The 15,011-nt window shown below is 44.1% G+C and overlaps 1 protein-coding gene across 1 annotated transcript in view; it reads right to left on the bottom strand.

Moving 5' to 3' along the window:
* Nucleotides 1-463: 463 nt before the first annotated feature.
* Nucleotides 464-15,011, bottom strand: part of LOC117444093 (MAM domain-containing glycosylphosphatidylinositol anchor protein 2-like) — a gene marked incomplete at its 5' end in the record, with an annotated part of 45,707 nt that continues 31,159 nt past the window's right edge. The window contains 6 exons of the mRNA XM_034079809.2: nucleotides 464-638; nucleotides 828-927; nucleotides 2,017-2,147; nucleotides 3,371-3,541; nucleotides 13,192-13,347; nucleotides 13,461-13,481. Coding sequence (XP_033935700.1) covers nucleotides 550-638; nucleotides 828-927; nucleotides 2,017-2,147; nucleotides 3,371-3,541; nucleotides 13,192-13,347; nucleotides 13,461-13,481 — 668 coding nt within the window. The remainder of the gene's footprint in view (nucleotides 639-827; nucleotides 928-2,016; nucleotides 2,148-3,370; nucleotides 3,542-13,191; nucleotides 13,348-13,460; nucleotides 13,482-15,011) is intronic.

A 15,011-nucleotide genomic window follows, 5' to 3' on the forward strand; every position in this document is an offset into this window, starting at 1 on the left:
ATTTTTCTTTATCTCTGCCTACTGTTGTCTTGGAAACAAAGGCAGCATGTATACTCTTCCACATGAATAATTGCACTAAGCTGCAAAACTTCATGGGTGTGTTTGCGCTGTACTATCAGTAGCTCTCCCTGAGGGAACACGGGGATTTTAGCCTTTGAAGACCATTTAAATGCACAGAAACCTATATAACAAACTACAGGAAAGGGAAAACTCCCAAAAAGTATAAAAGGGACTCTTTCAAAAAGCTTTAGAATTATATTGAAAGTTAAAAGTTTGATATTTTAGTAAGTGAACTTATTCTCTGGCTCTCTGAGTTAAGTGTCAGGATGTTGTTAGCTTAGCATAAAGAGTGAAAGCATTTCGAAGCAGCTAACCTGACGTGTCTCCATGTGACCTCCTGACCTTTTGAGCCAGCCCTCTCTGAAGCTCTGACCTTATCTTTGGTAGTTGGGGGGGGGGGGGGGGGGGGGTGTTTAATGATGGGGGATGATGGGATTGAAGCGAGGGTAAGAAGAGTCAAATGATGTGGCGTCCTGTAGAGAGGGGGGGTCACCTCTGCCGGCCAATCAGAGCCAGACTCAGAGTGATGCACAGCTGCCATATATGGGGTGATGAGGGAGGGGCAAGCGACCTTAGATCTGTGTGGGAAGAGAGAGAAAGAAGTTTAAAAACAAGAGCATTGATTCACGTTTTTCTGGAAATTCAGTTGAAGTTGTGGGCAGACCTGAAGCTGGGGTTCCCAACCTGATGTTTTGGGGGCAAGTTGCATGTTTTCCTACTTTAAAATATCACTTTTTTTAGATTCTATTTGACTTGATGTTACTCACTGTTTGGGGGAGGGTCTTTACATTCGCCCTCCTCGATGGTTACATCATCGATGGCGATATCTCCCTCGATGCCTGCGCCTCGGACTCCCTCCATCACCATCTAACACACAGGAAGACAGGAAACTGATTACTTAAACCTTTTACTTCAGTAGCAGTAATAATACACACTGTGAAGGTACTCTAGAACAGCACAAAGTTCTGCATTGAAAATATTCTTTAAGTATCCCCGTTTCACACCGCATCCATTACAAACTCCTGGTCCTCACTTACAAAGCCCTCCACCATCTGCCCCCCCCCTACCTCACTGACCTCCTCACCCTCTACCAACCACCCCGGTCCCTCAGATCCTCCTCAGCCGATTTGCTTTCAATCCCCAAGGCCAAACTCCAGAGCTTCGGGGACAGAGCCTTCTCTGTGGCAGCCCGGAAGCTCTGGAACTCCCTCCCCCAAGACCTCCGTGAGTCTGAGTCCCTCACCCTGTTCCAGTCCCGCCTCAAAACCCACCTCTTCAACTCTGTATCCATAAGCCCCGCCCCCTCTCAATCAACTTCCTCCTGACTGCTTTTCTGTTGTGTTTTGGTTCTTTTTGGTTCTGTCTTTGTTTCTGTTTTGTTTGTCTACCCTCCCTCCCAAATGTAAAGCGCCTTTGGGTTCAGAAAAGCGCTATATACAATTAATATATTATTATTATTATTAAGTAAATGTATGTTAGCGTAATCAAGAAAATGAATTACATTCTCCTTTATATTTAAATGTTTCTATCATTATATTATTATGAGTCATGATTGAGGTAAAAGCAGGATTTGACGTTTGTAGCTGTGTGAAAAAGAGCGCTTTTTCATTATGGATTAAACTGTTGATTAGTTCCTCCATTCATCGATTGTTTGGTTTTTTTTAAAGGAAAAGTTGTGAGAGCCCAACAAGTCACCTTTTACAATGTTTACATTTTAATGTAACTAAAGCTGTACAAGTATATAGTAGCAGAAACAGTACCTCAAAATTGTACTTAAGTATGGTATTTTAGTAAATATACTCACAACTGATTGAGAATTGGGAAAATTATTGACAGATTTATCAAAAATGAAAATAATGGTAAATAATAACAGTTTTTTTACTGAGTGTTGATGTTTGGATCCATACAGGTGGCCTCTGGGTGCTGAAATAAAGCGGGGGCGGGGGGGGTTTGTACCTGGAAAGGTGCGGTTGGGTGGATGTTGACCTTGGCTCGTCGCCAGCGGTCTCCTTGGTTACCGGTCAGACTCCAGACGGATGTGTCCGTCACCGTCTGAGTCTTCTGGCGCAGAAAGACGTTCAGAGCTCCTGCAGACACGAACACACAGGGTCCGGTCTTTATTGTTGTTATAAACTAATACGTCTTCACTGAAGGTCACAAGATTTACCGAAGATTAACCACAATGCATCACTTTAAAGAGAACCAGGAGTTTTGCTTCAAAGTTCTCACAATCTGCTTAGACAACAAGCATGGCTTTATTTATTATATATAGAGACATTTTTACATGTTATTACTACATTAGGTTTGGATTTGAGCTTCTGCCTGGTACCAAAGACCATGGTATAAGATTTAATTGTGTTAATTGTGTGATAGCCAGTCCTGTAAGATATTAAAATCCGATTGAAGAGAGATCTGAATTTGTGAAAAATCTGATTTGGATGTATATATGACATGACATATGGCTGTGCAGTGATGACGTATGTCTTTAGGCCGACCTGGAAGTAAGCATCTTAAAGGTGGGGTAGGTAAGTTTCAGAAACCGGCTCGAGATACACTTTTTGTTATATTCCCGATAGCAATGAATATCTGAAGTGCTTTGACAAAAAATCCATAAAAAAATGTCATCTGTGAAACCCGTAATACTGTAAAAAGTACAAAGTACACGCACAAATGTATCTCGTGCCCTCATTGGGCGTGCCCTCATTGGGCGTGCATTGTGCGGTCATGTGTGCTGGAGGAGGGGCTCTGTAAGGAAGTCTGAAGAAAGGGGCGGATTCTTTTCGGCTGTTTACTTTCAAATTTGAGTGCACTCGAGCCGGTTTCTGAAACGTACCTACCCCACCTTTAAGGGTTCCCTCGACAAATAGCCAATGGGAATTTCCATTGGATTTCGGAATATTGCAGAAAAGAAAATCTGAAAAAAACGTTTATGTTACTTACACGTTTTGTTGAGCAGGATAATCCCCACATATTAATGCCACGATCTTTGAAGCATAAATGTAAGCACCAGAAGCTAAAAGGCTACAGACGAACTTCAGCACAGTCACATGACTTCACGTCACCACCGCTAAGCTAAAGGCGTGATGAAATGTAGTCGTCTCATTTAGTCACTTGTTAGCAGCTGCTGTTTTTAAATTCACCAGTGGGGTATTGACAGAAATATTTAGTCTTTTAGAATAAAATGTAAATATCGTTTCCGCTTTTGTTAACCACAGACCTTATTTCTGGCTTCTCACCGAAGACATGGTCACATAACCGCTGTAATATGTATTATACCGCGTGCCTGAGACAGACCGTGCTGCAGACTTACCGATGTGTTTCCCGTACATGTGGTAGTAGAAGGAGAAGCAGTAGGTGGGGTTGGTGGTGACCGGGGAGGAGGAGGAGGACGTTTTGGAGTTCATGTTGAAGGTGGGAGACAGCAGCCGGGCCGCGTCCCCCTCCAGCCTCGGCCTCGACGTCTCGATGTACATGTAGAAACCTGTGGGAGAGAAACATTTATTATATATGCAGTTTATTGGCGTCTGATCTGGATTAGCAAGCTTAGCAACAGCTAACACAATAGCGTCCTAAAACCCGGAAGTAAACTCCTTCCGGTTCCTTCGACAAAAACCAAAGCATTTCTCCGTAGGATTTTGGAAAATAGCTGGAAATAAGGTCTGAGGTTGAGACACATTTAAGAGACAGATCACGTTTTATTCAGCCGGATAATCTCCACATGTCTACCCTACTTTTATAATTTTCGAATCATAAATCTATCGATAAGATGGTTGTATTCCACCAGAAGTGGTAAAATGCTAACTTACGTCCGGGTTTTAGGACGCGTCACCGTGGCACTCTGTTAGCCAGCTAGCTCCTGTTAGCTTGAGCAACAACATGAGTAAGATTCATCCTGAATGTTTTACCGCATTTCGTGACAATCCCTTATTATTCCAGAGATATTCCAGTCTTATGTTTATCAGTTACACACGGGAACTAATCCTATTAAAGTGTTGAGGGGAAACACATTAAAGGTTAAACTGGTTTCAAAGTCATGAAAACGGTTTTATTATTTGATTATTTTCTTCAATACTTTTTGCCACATCTCATGACCTTCATTCGCAGGTGGAGTTTGCTCAGATAAATATTCATGATTAAGGAAATTACAATAATAATCCAACAGAGCCCAGAATGATTCATCACCATGGAAACCTGAATAAATACCAAATGTATTAACAATGGATTTCATTTCCCAGAGATCTTTCAGTTCTGACCCTCATTGAGGGATTAACCAACATTACATTGAGACACATTTCGTTGTGTCATATTTATTCTTTTGACTTGTCTTAGTATTGTTGTAAAAACAGAATAGACAATGAAAGAAAATGTAAAATAACTAGTGCAGAGTCCATTAGGCTGATTGCTTGTCCTTTGATATTCTGCTTGCAGGTTTTTTGAGAAATGTAAAATAAACAAAGCATGCTCAAATTCAGCTGGAATTTTCCTCTCCATTTAATTTGAGCTGCAGAGAAATGGACCTGTAACCCTGCCTTGCCTTGCTTCCATTGACCTGCAACTAATGCAACAGTGAGAACTAATATAATATATATATATATATAATATAATGCAACCGTCCTGAAAAGAGCTGCAACAACAGCAGTGAAAACAAACCCACCTCTGGCTCATCCACAACAAAAACAATCCTCACAAATTAAATTGTACACGAGTGTAGGAAACACTCCGTCTCGCATGTTTCCTGTTTGACAGCGGATTTAAAGCGCTTTAACCCGAGGCTCTCTTTAATGAGATTCTGCTGCAGAAGAAAAGGAAGAAGAAGAAGGGGCTGATTTTCAAAGACAAACAACAGACAGCGGCAGTCACACATCAGCTGCGTGAGGAGTTATTTTAACCATTGTTTGCTCGGGGATTAAACTCTCGCATATTTTATATTTCTCCCCGTTGTACAGCTAATCCCGATCATACTGGGAGCTGCGGCACTATTTTAATAAGCAGTGTGTTTACAGTAATACACACTAACTATGTGTTGTGAGCAGATATAAAGACACTTATTTTGATATTAGTTACACACAGGAACAAATCCTATGAGGTGAAAACACATTTATTAAAAGTTTTAAGTCTGGATTTTAAAGAGGTCCTGTTATTCTTCGTTTCCTGTAGGTTTTAGTGCATGTAAATGGTCTGCAGAGGCTAAAATCCCTGTGTTCCTTCAGAGGCTGAGGTTCTGTTTACACGAGAACGCAAACGGTTGTATCCGTTTCTCTTTCATATAGCCCGTTCGTTCACACGAGGCCGTAACGGAAACGGACCCCGCAAACGAGGTCCCAAGGTGGATGGATCTGCAAACGGAACGCTCTGGCTGGTGTCTACGCCCTATACGATCATTTCCTGATAACGATGAAGCCATAGCCCCGCCTCCCCCCGCCTCTGCTGCTCACTGCTGTAGCATGGTCAGTAGCTACTGTCATTAGCTACTGCTACTGACCATGCTACAGATGTTAGTGCAAAAATCTACAGCTCCTCTACCACAACCATCAGCAACAAGTGGACATGGAGAATTACATGACCTACATGTTGCTAAATCCACCACGGGGCGTAAACAGAAGGGCAACCATGGCAACCATGCTCGGGGGTCTTCTTCGTTGCTTATGGTGTATTTTGTGGCGAAAGTACAGCGCCACTTACAGGCCCGGCATAAGTACTACAGCGTCTCCAGCGCTCCCGAGCGGTCTCGTGTGGACGGAAGACTTTTTTGATATGGTATTCGGTTCGATTGCCTTTCGTATGCGTGTAAATGGGGTCTAAAATGTCTCCATTGTACTCCTTTGTTTACTTCCGGAACATAGTGACATCACTGTGCAACACTCGCGCTTCTATTGGCTAGCGCTCCAACACATTGTATGTGATGAGGGTAAGGGGCGGGACATCTCTAAGCAGGTTGACCAATCACAACAGAGCCGGCCAGGTAACCAATCAGAGCAGACTGGGCTCTGGTTTCAGACAGAGGGTGAAAAGAGGTGCTGCAGCACAGGCAGTATGAGAGAAATAAAGAGCTTTTAGAACATTAAAGCACGGAGACATGACAAATATATATATTTTTAAAGACCTGAGTTTAATTGCAACTCATTTTTCCCAGGAAATTATTATTTAATATATTTTAAGTGAAGGAGTTCAAGTATCTCGGGGTCTTGTTCTCGAGTGAGGGAACAATGGAGCGTGAGATGGGCCGGAGAGTCGGAGCAGCGGGAGCGGTACTGCAGTCGCTTTACCGCACCGTCGTGACGAAAAGGGAGCTGAGCCAGAAGGCAAAGCTCTCTGTCTACCGGGCCATTTCCGTTCCTACCCTCACCTACGGTCATGAAGGATGGGTCATGACCGAAAGAACGAGGTCGCGGATACAAGCGGCCGAGATGGGTTTTCTCCGCAGGGTGGCAGGTGTCTCCCTTAGGGATAAGGTGAGAAGTTCGGTCATCCGGGAGGGACTCGGAGTTGAACTGCTGCTCCTTCGCGTCGAAAGGAGCCAGTTGAGGTGGTTTGGGCACCTAGTAAGGATGGGAGGAGACCGAGGGGTAGACCTAGGACCAGGTGGAGGGATTATATCTCTTCTCTGGCCTGGGAGCGCCTTGGGACCCCCCAGTCAGAGCTGGTTGATGAGGGGAAAGGAACGTTTGGGGCTCTCTGCTGGAACTGCCCGACCACGGATAAGCGGGAGAAGATGGATGGATATTTTAAATTCAAATTTACGAGAGATTCTTATTTTAGAATATGTCAAAAATAACTAGGTCGTTTATTTTGAAAGGACTAAAAAATAGTAAAGATTTGTATATATATTATTTAATTGGGACTGACGGGATGAGTGGTTTTATTTGTATCATTCCTAACATGCATCTATGATTTTCTTTTGCTCGTGTTAGCAGGAGTTTGATTTTTCCCCCTGATGTGAAAATAAATGCTTTTGCTGTCAGAATGTGTGAAATCACGTCAGTAAGAAACGAACGGCCTTGTTTAGATGGATCGGTTCTTTCATATCACAAAGGAGAAAAAATACTGTTGTTTATTTTTGTTTTCACTCCGGATATAAAAGTCAGAACGGAAGTTGACAGTTTAAAGGATGAAGTGACTTCTTCATGTTCAGATTCAAACAGTGAATATATCTGCTAACAAATATTGTGTGTGTATCAAAGACGGATATATCTTCTGTGGCAAATGGCAAAGTGGAATATACTGTTTACAGGACTGGAAATAACAGTAAAATATATATATACGTTTACATATTGCATTTTAAGGCATAGCACATACACACTGTCATACAGCGAAACATACTGACGAGAGCAACACATGAGGATTAATCTAACAAATATCTGTTATAGGGAAAAATATCTGTTATAGGGAAATTGCTGAATCTTTGGAAAAATACTATACTATATTTACTTTATAGATGTTTTTACACCTTCAGTAGGATCCAATGGGGTTTCCCTGTTTCTGTCGCACTACCTCAGGGCCGGGTCTGATGGCCACGTGTTGACAGCCAATCACATTTGATTATTTAGCCTCTTCCTGCCTGGAGGAGCTGCAGCAGGTTGTGACTCACTTTGCTGTTTCACACACTGCTGCAGCTGCACCGTGACACTTCCGCACATGTGAGGGAGTGCATGGCAGTGTTGTAGTCAAGTCACCAATTCACGAGTCCAAGTCACCCTCGAGTCACCACTCTTCGAGTCCGAGTCCAAGTCCGAGTCACCAAGGGAGAGTCGTAGTCGAGTCCGAGTCCAAGTCCGAGTCACCCAAGGAGTGTCCAAGTGGAGTCCGAGTCCGAGTCATCATTACCTGTGTTCGAGTCCGAGTCACTTAAGAAGAGTCCAAGTCAAGTCCGAGTCACAAGTCTTCATGTATTAATCTTCGTGGAAATATGTTTTGAAATGTAGCTGCTCCTCTACATTGCTGTTATCCTGTCTATTGCACTGCTGTGAAGCGAGTTTGGCTACAATTCTTGTAATAGGTGCTATACAAATATAAAGCTTATTTCTAATATTAATATTATTATTATATATAAATAAACTATATTTAAAATGAGTTACCTTTTAGAGAAGTGATTATATTTGTATGCCAATATTTTCCTATGGTAAAGTTTTCGTTTTGCACTTTTATTTTGATAGTAATAAGATCGGGACTCTTATTTTGAAGGAACTTTTACGGGTTAAATCAGTTTACCGATAAAGATTTAGCCCCAGAAAGCACATGGCTACTTAGCATGCAAAATGACGTCATTCTGCATGTTAAGTATGTGCTTTCGTGTTATCGGCTGAATCTTTATTTAATGATTAGATCACGTTACTCTGATGATAGTGTTCAAGACAGCCTATATGTCTGAACTCGACCCTTAGAGTAATGTGTTACGGAGCCTTCTCTTCTATATTGTTTCCACATAACGAGCATTTTGCTCTTTTCCAATGTGGAAGCAGAATGTGTGAAAGCATACAGCACGATGCGGGGTGTGTCTGTAGACATCTCTAGACTGGAACAGCGGGGCCCAGTACGTGAACTCGCCATACAGGATAGAGGACATCAGACTCCAGAGAAAATGTGCTCGAGTCCGAGTCCAAGTCGGAGCGTCAATGTACGAGTCGAGTCCGAGTCATCGTGGGGGGGGGAATTCACGAGTCCGAGTCCGAATCCAAGTCATCCTGTGCGAGAATTCACGAGTCCAAGTCCGAGTCGCGTCAATCAGTGCGCGAGTCCGAGTCAAGTCACGAGTCCCGAAAATCGGCACTCAAGTCCGACTCGAGTCCGAGTCCAGGACTCGAGTACTCCATCTCTGGTGCATGGTTTATGTTTCCCCTCTCCCTCTAGGTACTAATCAGGTGTGCAGATCCCTACCGGTGTACGGGTGTGTGTGCTCGCTGGAGGGAGCATTAAAAGGCATTCAGCTCTTTAGTATAGTGTTAACTCTAGAGAAACATCAAGGCAAGTTAGACCTAACCAGAGCAGCTTCTTGCATTGCATTTCTTTCCTGGTATAATTGTTTTGTATTTTAAAATTATTTATTATTAATTAATTATTCAGTTTCAATAAAGAAGACGTATTTTGCCAATGTTCAGGTTCATAATTGGCTCTACTGGGACATGTCTTATTTTTCTCTGTGCTGCAGCACCTCTTTTCACCCTCTGTCTGAAACCAGAGCCCAATCTGTTCTGATTGGTTAGCTGGCCGGCTCTGTTGTGATTGGTCAACCGCTTAGAGATGTCCCGCCCCTTAGCCTATCACATACAATGTGTTGGAGCGCTTGCCAATAGGAGCGTGAGTGTTGCATAGGGATGTTGTTATGTTACAAAAGTGAATCCAATTTGATTGTTTTTTTGTTTAAATTGGACATATCAGCCCTTTTCCTAGCCAGGTTTAAGCATCACTGTAGCCCTTGTACTTCTTTTTAATAGCTGTAACTAAGAATACAAGTTGCCCTGATTGATGTTTCCTCCTTTGTTGAATTTAAAAGGCTCCAGAGAGACGGCCTCACTCTTTTTTTTCCTTCACCAAGAACTTTACGTTGAGTCTCACATTTTGTCAGCTAATATAATTCCAGCTGTCAATTTGAAGCATGTGAAGCTTGCGATAATATTCGGAGGTGACAGCAGACTGATCCGTCCCAAGTGTTTATAAGTAAGAAGTGCGTTAACAAACAAAAGCACTAAACTCTGAACTGTCACTGTTTTATGCAGATCTCTTTCTTTTGGGGACAGATTCTTAAGTTATCTTCATCGAAGTGAAGACGTATCGGACAGTTTGACGGGTCGTCTTATTACGCCTACTTACAGTTACAGTGCCAGTGTTGACACTACAGACATAATTCAGTCAGGCTTTTTCCTCGCTGACAGACAGTTTGTGTTTGTGACACGCTGCTGCTTCCTGATAACGCTCCTCCGTCTGTATGGGAGGGGAAATGGCAAACTCCATTGGGAGAAGTGAATGGTAAATGAACTGTACTTATATATCGCTTTATCCAGTCTTTACGACCCCTCAAAGCGCTTTACATACTACATGTCATTCACCCATTCATACAGAGCAGTACCACTTGCTCTAGGACCTAACATTCACACACCGTTGGCCATCGGGAGCAGTTCAGGGTTAAGTATCTCGCCCAAGGATACATCGACATGTTGACTACATGGGCTGGGATCGAACCCACAACCTTCTGGTTGAAAGACGACCGCACTCCCTCGCAGCCGCAGTCGCCCTGTGGCAATTTAATGAGCGTTCAAGTGATTCCAGTGGTCCCTCTGACGGTCAGACTGTAGGTGGGATCCCTTTGACGGTCAGACTGTAGGTGGGATCCCTTTGACGGTCAGACTGTAGGTGTAATCCCTTTGACATTCAGACTGTAGGTGGGATCCCTCTGATGGTCAAACTGTAGGTGGGATCCCTTTGACGGTCAGACTGTAGGTATGATCCCTTTGACATTCAGACTGTAGGTGTGATCCCTTTGACGGACAGACTGTAGGTGCGATCCCTTTGACGGTCAGACTGTAGGTGGGATCCCTTTGACGGTCAGACTGTAGGTGTGATCCCTTTGACGGTCAGACTGTAGGTGGGATCCCTTTGACGGTCAGACTGTAGGTGCGATCCCTTTGACGGTCAGACTGTAGGTGGGATCCCTCTGACGGTCAGACTGTAGGTGTGATCCCTTTGATGGTCAGACTGTAGGTGGGATCCCTTTGACGGTCAGACTGTAGGTGGGATCCCTCTGACGGTCAGACTGTAGGTGTGATCCCTCTGACAGTCAGACTGTAGGTGGGATCCCTCTGACGGTCAGACTGTAGGTGGGATCCCTCTGACGGTCAGACTGTAGGTGTGATCCCTTTGACAGTCAGACTGTAGGTGGGATCCCTTTGACGGTCAGACTGTAGGTGGGATCCCTCTGACGGTCAGACTGTAGGTGTGATCCCTCTGACGGTCAGACTGTAGGTGGGATCCCTTTGACGGTTAGACTGTAGGTGGGATCCCTCTGACGGTCAGACTGTAGGTGGGATCCCTCTGATGGTCAGACTGTAGGTGGGATCCCTTTGACGGTCAGACTGTAGGTGGGATCCCTCTGACGGTCAGACTGTAGGTGGGATCCCTTTGACGGTCAGACTGTAGGTGTGATCCCTCTGACGGTCAGACTGTAGGTGTGATCCCTCTGACGGTCAGACTGTAGGTGGGATCCCTTTGACGGTCAGACTGTAGGTGTGATCCCTCTGACGGTCAGACTGTAGGTGGGATCCCTTTGACGGTCAGACTGTAGGTGGGATCCCTCTGACGGTCAGACTGTAGGTGTGATCCCTCTGACGGTCAGACTGTAGGTGGGATCCCTTTGACGGTTAGACTGTAGGTGGGATCCCTCTGACGGTCAGACTGTAGGTGGGATCCCTCTGACGGTCAGACTGTAGGTGGGATCCCTCTGACGGTCAGACTGTAGGTGGGATCCCTTTGACGGTTAGACTGTAGGTGTGATCCCTCTGACGGTCAGACTGTAGGTGGGATCCCTCTGACGGTCAGACTGTAGGTGGGATCCCTCTGACGGTCAGACTGTAGGTGTGATCCCTCTGACGGTCAGACTGTAGGTGGGATCCCTTTGACGGTTAGACTGTAGGTGGGATCCCTCTGACGGTCAGACTGTAGGTGGGATCCCTCTGACGGTCAGACTGTAGGTGTGATCCCTCTGACGGTCAGACTGTAGGTGGTATCCCTTTGACGGTCAGACTGTAGGTGTGATCCCTCTGACGGTCAGACTGTAGGTGTGATCCCTCTGACGGTCAGACTGTAGGTGGGATCCCTTTGACGGTTAGACTGTAGGTGGGATCCCTCTGACGGTCAGACTGTAGGTGGGATCCCTCTGACGGTCAGACTGTAGGTGGGATCCCTTTGACGGTCAGACTGTAGGTGGGATCCCTCTGACGGTCAGACTGTAGGTGGGATCCCTTTGACGGTCAGACTGTAGGTGGGATCCCTCTGACGGTCAGACTGTAGGTGGGATCCCTTTGACGGTTAGACTGTAGGTGGGATCCCTTTGACGGTCAGACTGTAGTTGGGATCCCTTTGACGGTCAGACTGTAGGTGTGATCCCTCTGACGGTCAGACTGTAGGTGGGATCTAATTCGTTAGTTCCCTTTAAGTAAAATTAGCTAATTAATTACTCTAGAATTGATATTTCTGGTCCTTCATTTTGATTGGCTAAACTACTTTCAAAAGTCAATTAGATACAAAAGAAGTGCTAACATTACTATTATTATCCCAACCTTCCAGCTAAGGATGTCTATTAAAAAAAGAAATCTGCAAAATTTACAAAACTTAAACTACAATATATTTAAAAAAACGAAGGATGTACAGAAAGTACGGTCTTCCAGTAAAATTAGTTTTCTTTTAATGATATTTTCAGACGAGCTTTGAGAGAATGTGTCCTGTGTTTCTTGTCTGAATGTTTTACAGTAGAAACAAAGTATTTGCTCGGCAGCAGAACAAACTGTCCGTCAGGCTGCTCTCATTCAGTCAGCCGAGGCCCCTCCGGGGGCTGCGCTGCTGCGTTTATTCTCAGCCTCTTATCGTGTTGAGAGTGGGCGTCGACTCTTCTGAACGACACGAATCAGAAACGGTCCGTCTCGTGAGTTCAGAACAATGATTAAAACTTAGTGTCATTGTTTTATCCTCAGCCCTCCGCCTACTCAAAATAACGAGAACGGAGCAGAACGGTAAGAAAGGAAACAGTCTGACCATCAGCTGTAAGACACTCACACACTTGAGTTTAACGATGTCTCAGACTGACACAGAACGAGAGGATTGAGGAAGCCATTTGATATCTGTATCAGAGTACGCTGATTTGATTATACATGCACAGGCGTCATTTATTCTTGGGGCGAAGTCTTTTTGAAATGGCCAATTTTCCCCCACTACTTTTGAAGTATGTGTGTGTGTGTGTGTGTGTGTGTGTGTGTGTGTGTGTGTGTGTGTGTGTGTGTGTGTGTGTGTGTGTGTTCAAGGCTTGTATTAGTCATACGTACATAGCTACAGCGTAGTTATGATGATGAAAATCTTAGGTCAAAGGCTCCTCCAACAGTGCAACACAATAAAACAGAAAAACAGAAAGTGTGTGTGTGTGTGTACCCGTCTTGGTGCCGGCGTGGTCGGTGCTGGGTCCGGTGTTCGGTGTGTATTTGCTGTCTCGCGTGGCGGCGCTGTGACGCGTCCAGTCGAACACATCCGTTTTGTCCTGAGAAAACAAACACACCGCCTCGTCCTCGAAGCCACACTGGAACTCCCCTGAACACACACACACACACACAAATATGCATAAATGACATAAAGTCGAAGCATAAACTTAAAGGCAATAACTGAACTGTTTGATCTGTTTAATTATTTGTGAAGATACTTACTGAGATGTGGGTTAACAGGAGCTGTGAAGGGACAAAAGACAGTCATTTAATATAACTATATATAACCTTTTTGTCCTATTCACATTCATGCCTGCATTAACCATTTACATTACATTTACGATTATCGGATCGTACGATTATCGGATCAGCAAGGAAATTCCAGACGACAACAGGAAGCTTTTCTTTCAGAATAAAACAAGAAGTAGAGATGTGGACCCAGCAGCAGGTTTGACAGTCAGCTGTTTTCAAATTGGATTTTCAGGGCGAAAACTAATTACAGCACATGCAGTGCAGCTGTTGGAAACTGTGAGTGCACAAACAGCTGCTGCGTCATTTGGCAACAAGCTTGTGTTTCGTTATCAACCAGTACTAATTTGCTGAGTGTGTGTGTGTGTGTGTGTGTGTGTGTGCTTGTATTTATATCATAGTGAGGACCACTTTTTAGTACTTGGAAGTGAGGACTCTACATTTTAATCATAGCTCGCTCCTTATTTCTGGAGCATTCACTCCACCTGGGCGTCTCTTAGCAAAAAGCATCTTATAGCATTTAGATGGAAACTGGAAAAGTGTCTATTTCTTATATTTTGAAAACGTCAGAAAATCCGTTTTCAAGGGAAAGATTAAGTTTTTGACGGAATAATAATAATAACTTTTTTTGATAGAGCGGTTTTAAAGATACTTTCAAAAAGGTTCATAAAAACAACATTAACATTTCACGTTTTTATTACATTTGGTTCAAGTTCTTAAACTCAAACACTGATTTTCTGTGTTGAGTGACAATTGATGTAAAACAAGAAAGGGTATTTCAGTTTGAAAATTAAACAAGTCATCATCCTCTGCTTCTCGTCAGTTGTAATAATCTCTCTGATTAAAATGTCACTCTACAAATGTTCAACACCGCCTTTTTCTACTAGCTTGGGCGCTGACGTATCATGAATGAAACGTCTGTTTCCTTTGAACTGCAACATAATATCCAACTGGCAATGAACCAAGTTTGTCCTTTAACACAATCTAAAAATCTGTCCTGTTTTCTGCAGGTTAAAAACTGCTACCTTAAAGAAAATAACACAAAGTGTGTGTGTGTGTGTGTGTGTGTGTGTGTGTGTGTCCTGCAGGCGTGTGTGATGTTGCAGCGTTTTAGCAGCGCTAGTTTTGAGTTAGTGCTACAGATCTGGGACAGTGTGAAGATAGGAGGACACACACGCACGCACGCACGCACGCACGCACGCACGCACGCACGCACGCACGCACGCACGCACGCACGCACGCACGCACGCACGCACGCACGCACACACACACACACACACACACACACACAACACACACACACACACACACACACACACACACACACACACACACACACACACACACACACACACACACACACACACACACACACACACACACACACACACACACACACACACACACACACACACACACACACACACGTATGTAGTTATCAGACAAACAGCACTATTTCGTCCCTCAAATGCTTTCAGGGAACACAAAAAGCGCTGCAGGGATTTCGATGGAAATTGCGTCTTT

The sequence above is a fragment of the Pseudochaenichthys georgianus genome, unplaced genomic scaffold, assembly GCF_902827115.2.
Source record: "Pseudochaenichthys georgianus unplaced genomic scaffold, fPseGeo1.2 scaffold_731_arrow_ctg1, whole genome shotgun sequence".
Lineage (NCBI taxonomy): Eukaryota > Metazoa > Chordata > Actinopteri > Perciformes > Channichthyidae > Pseudochaenichthys > Pseudochaenichthys georgianus.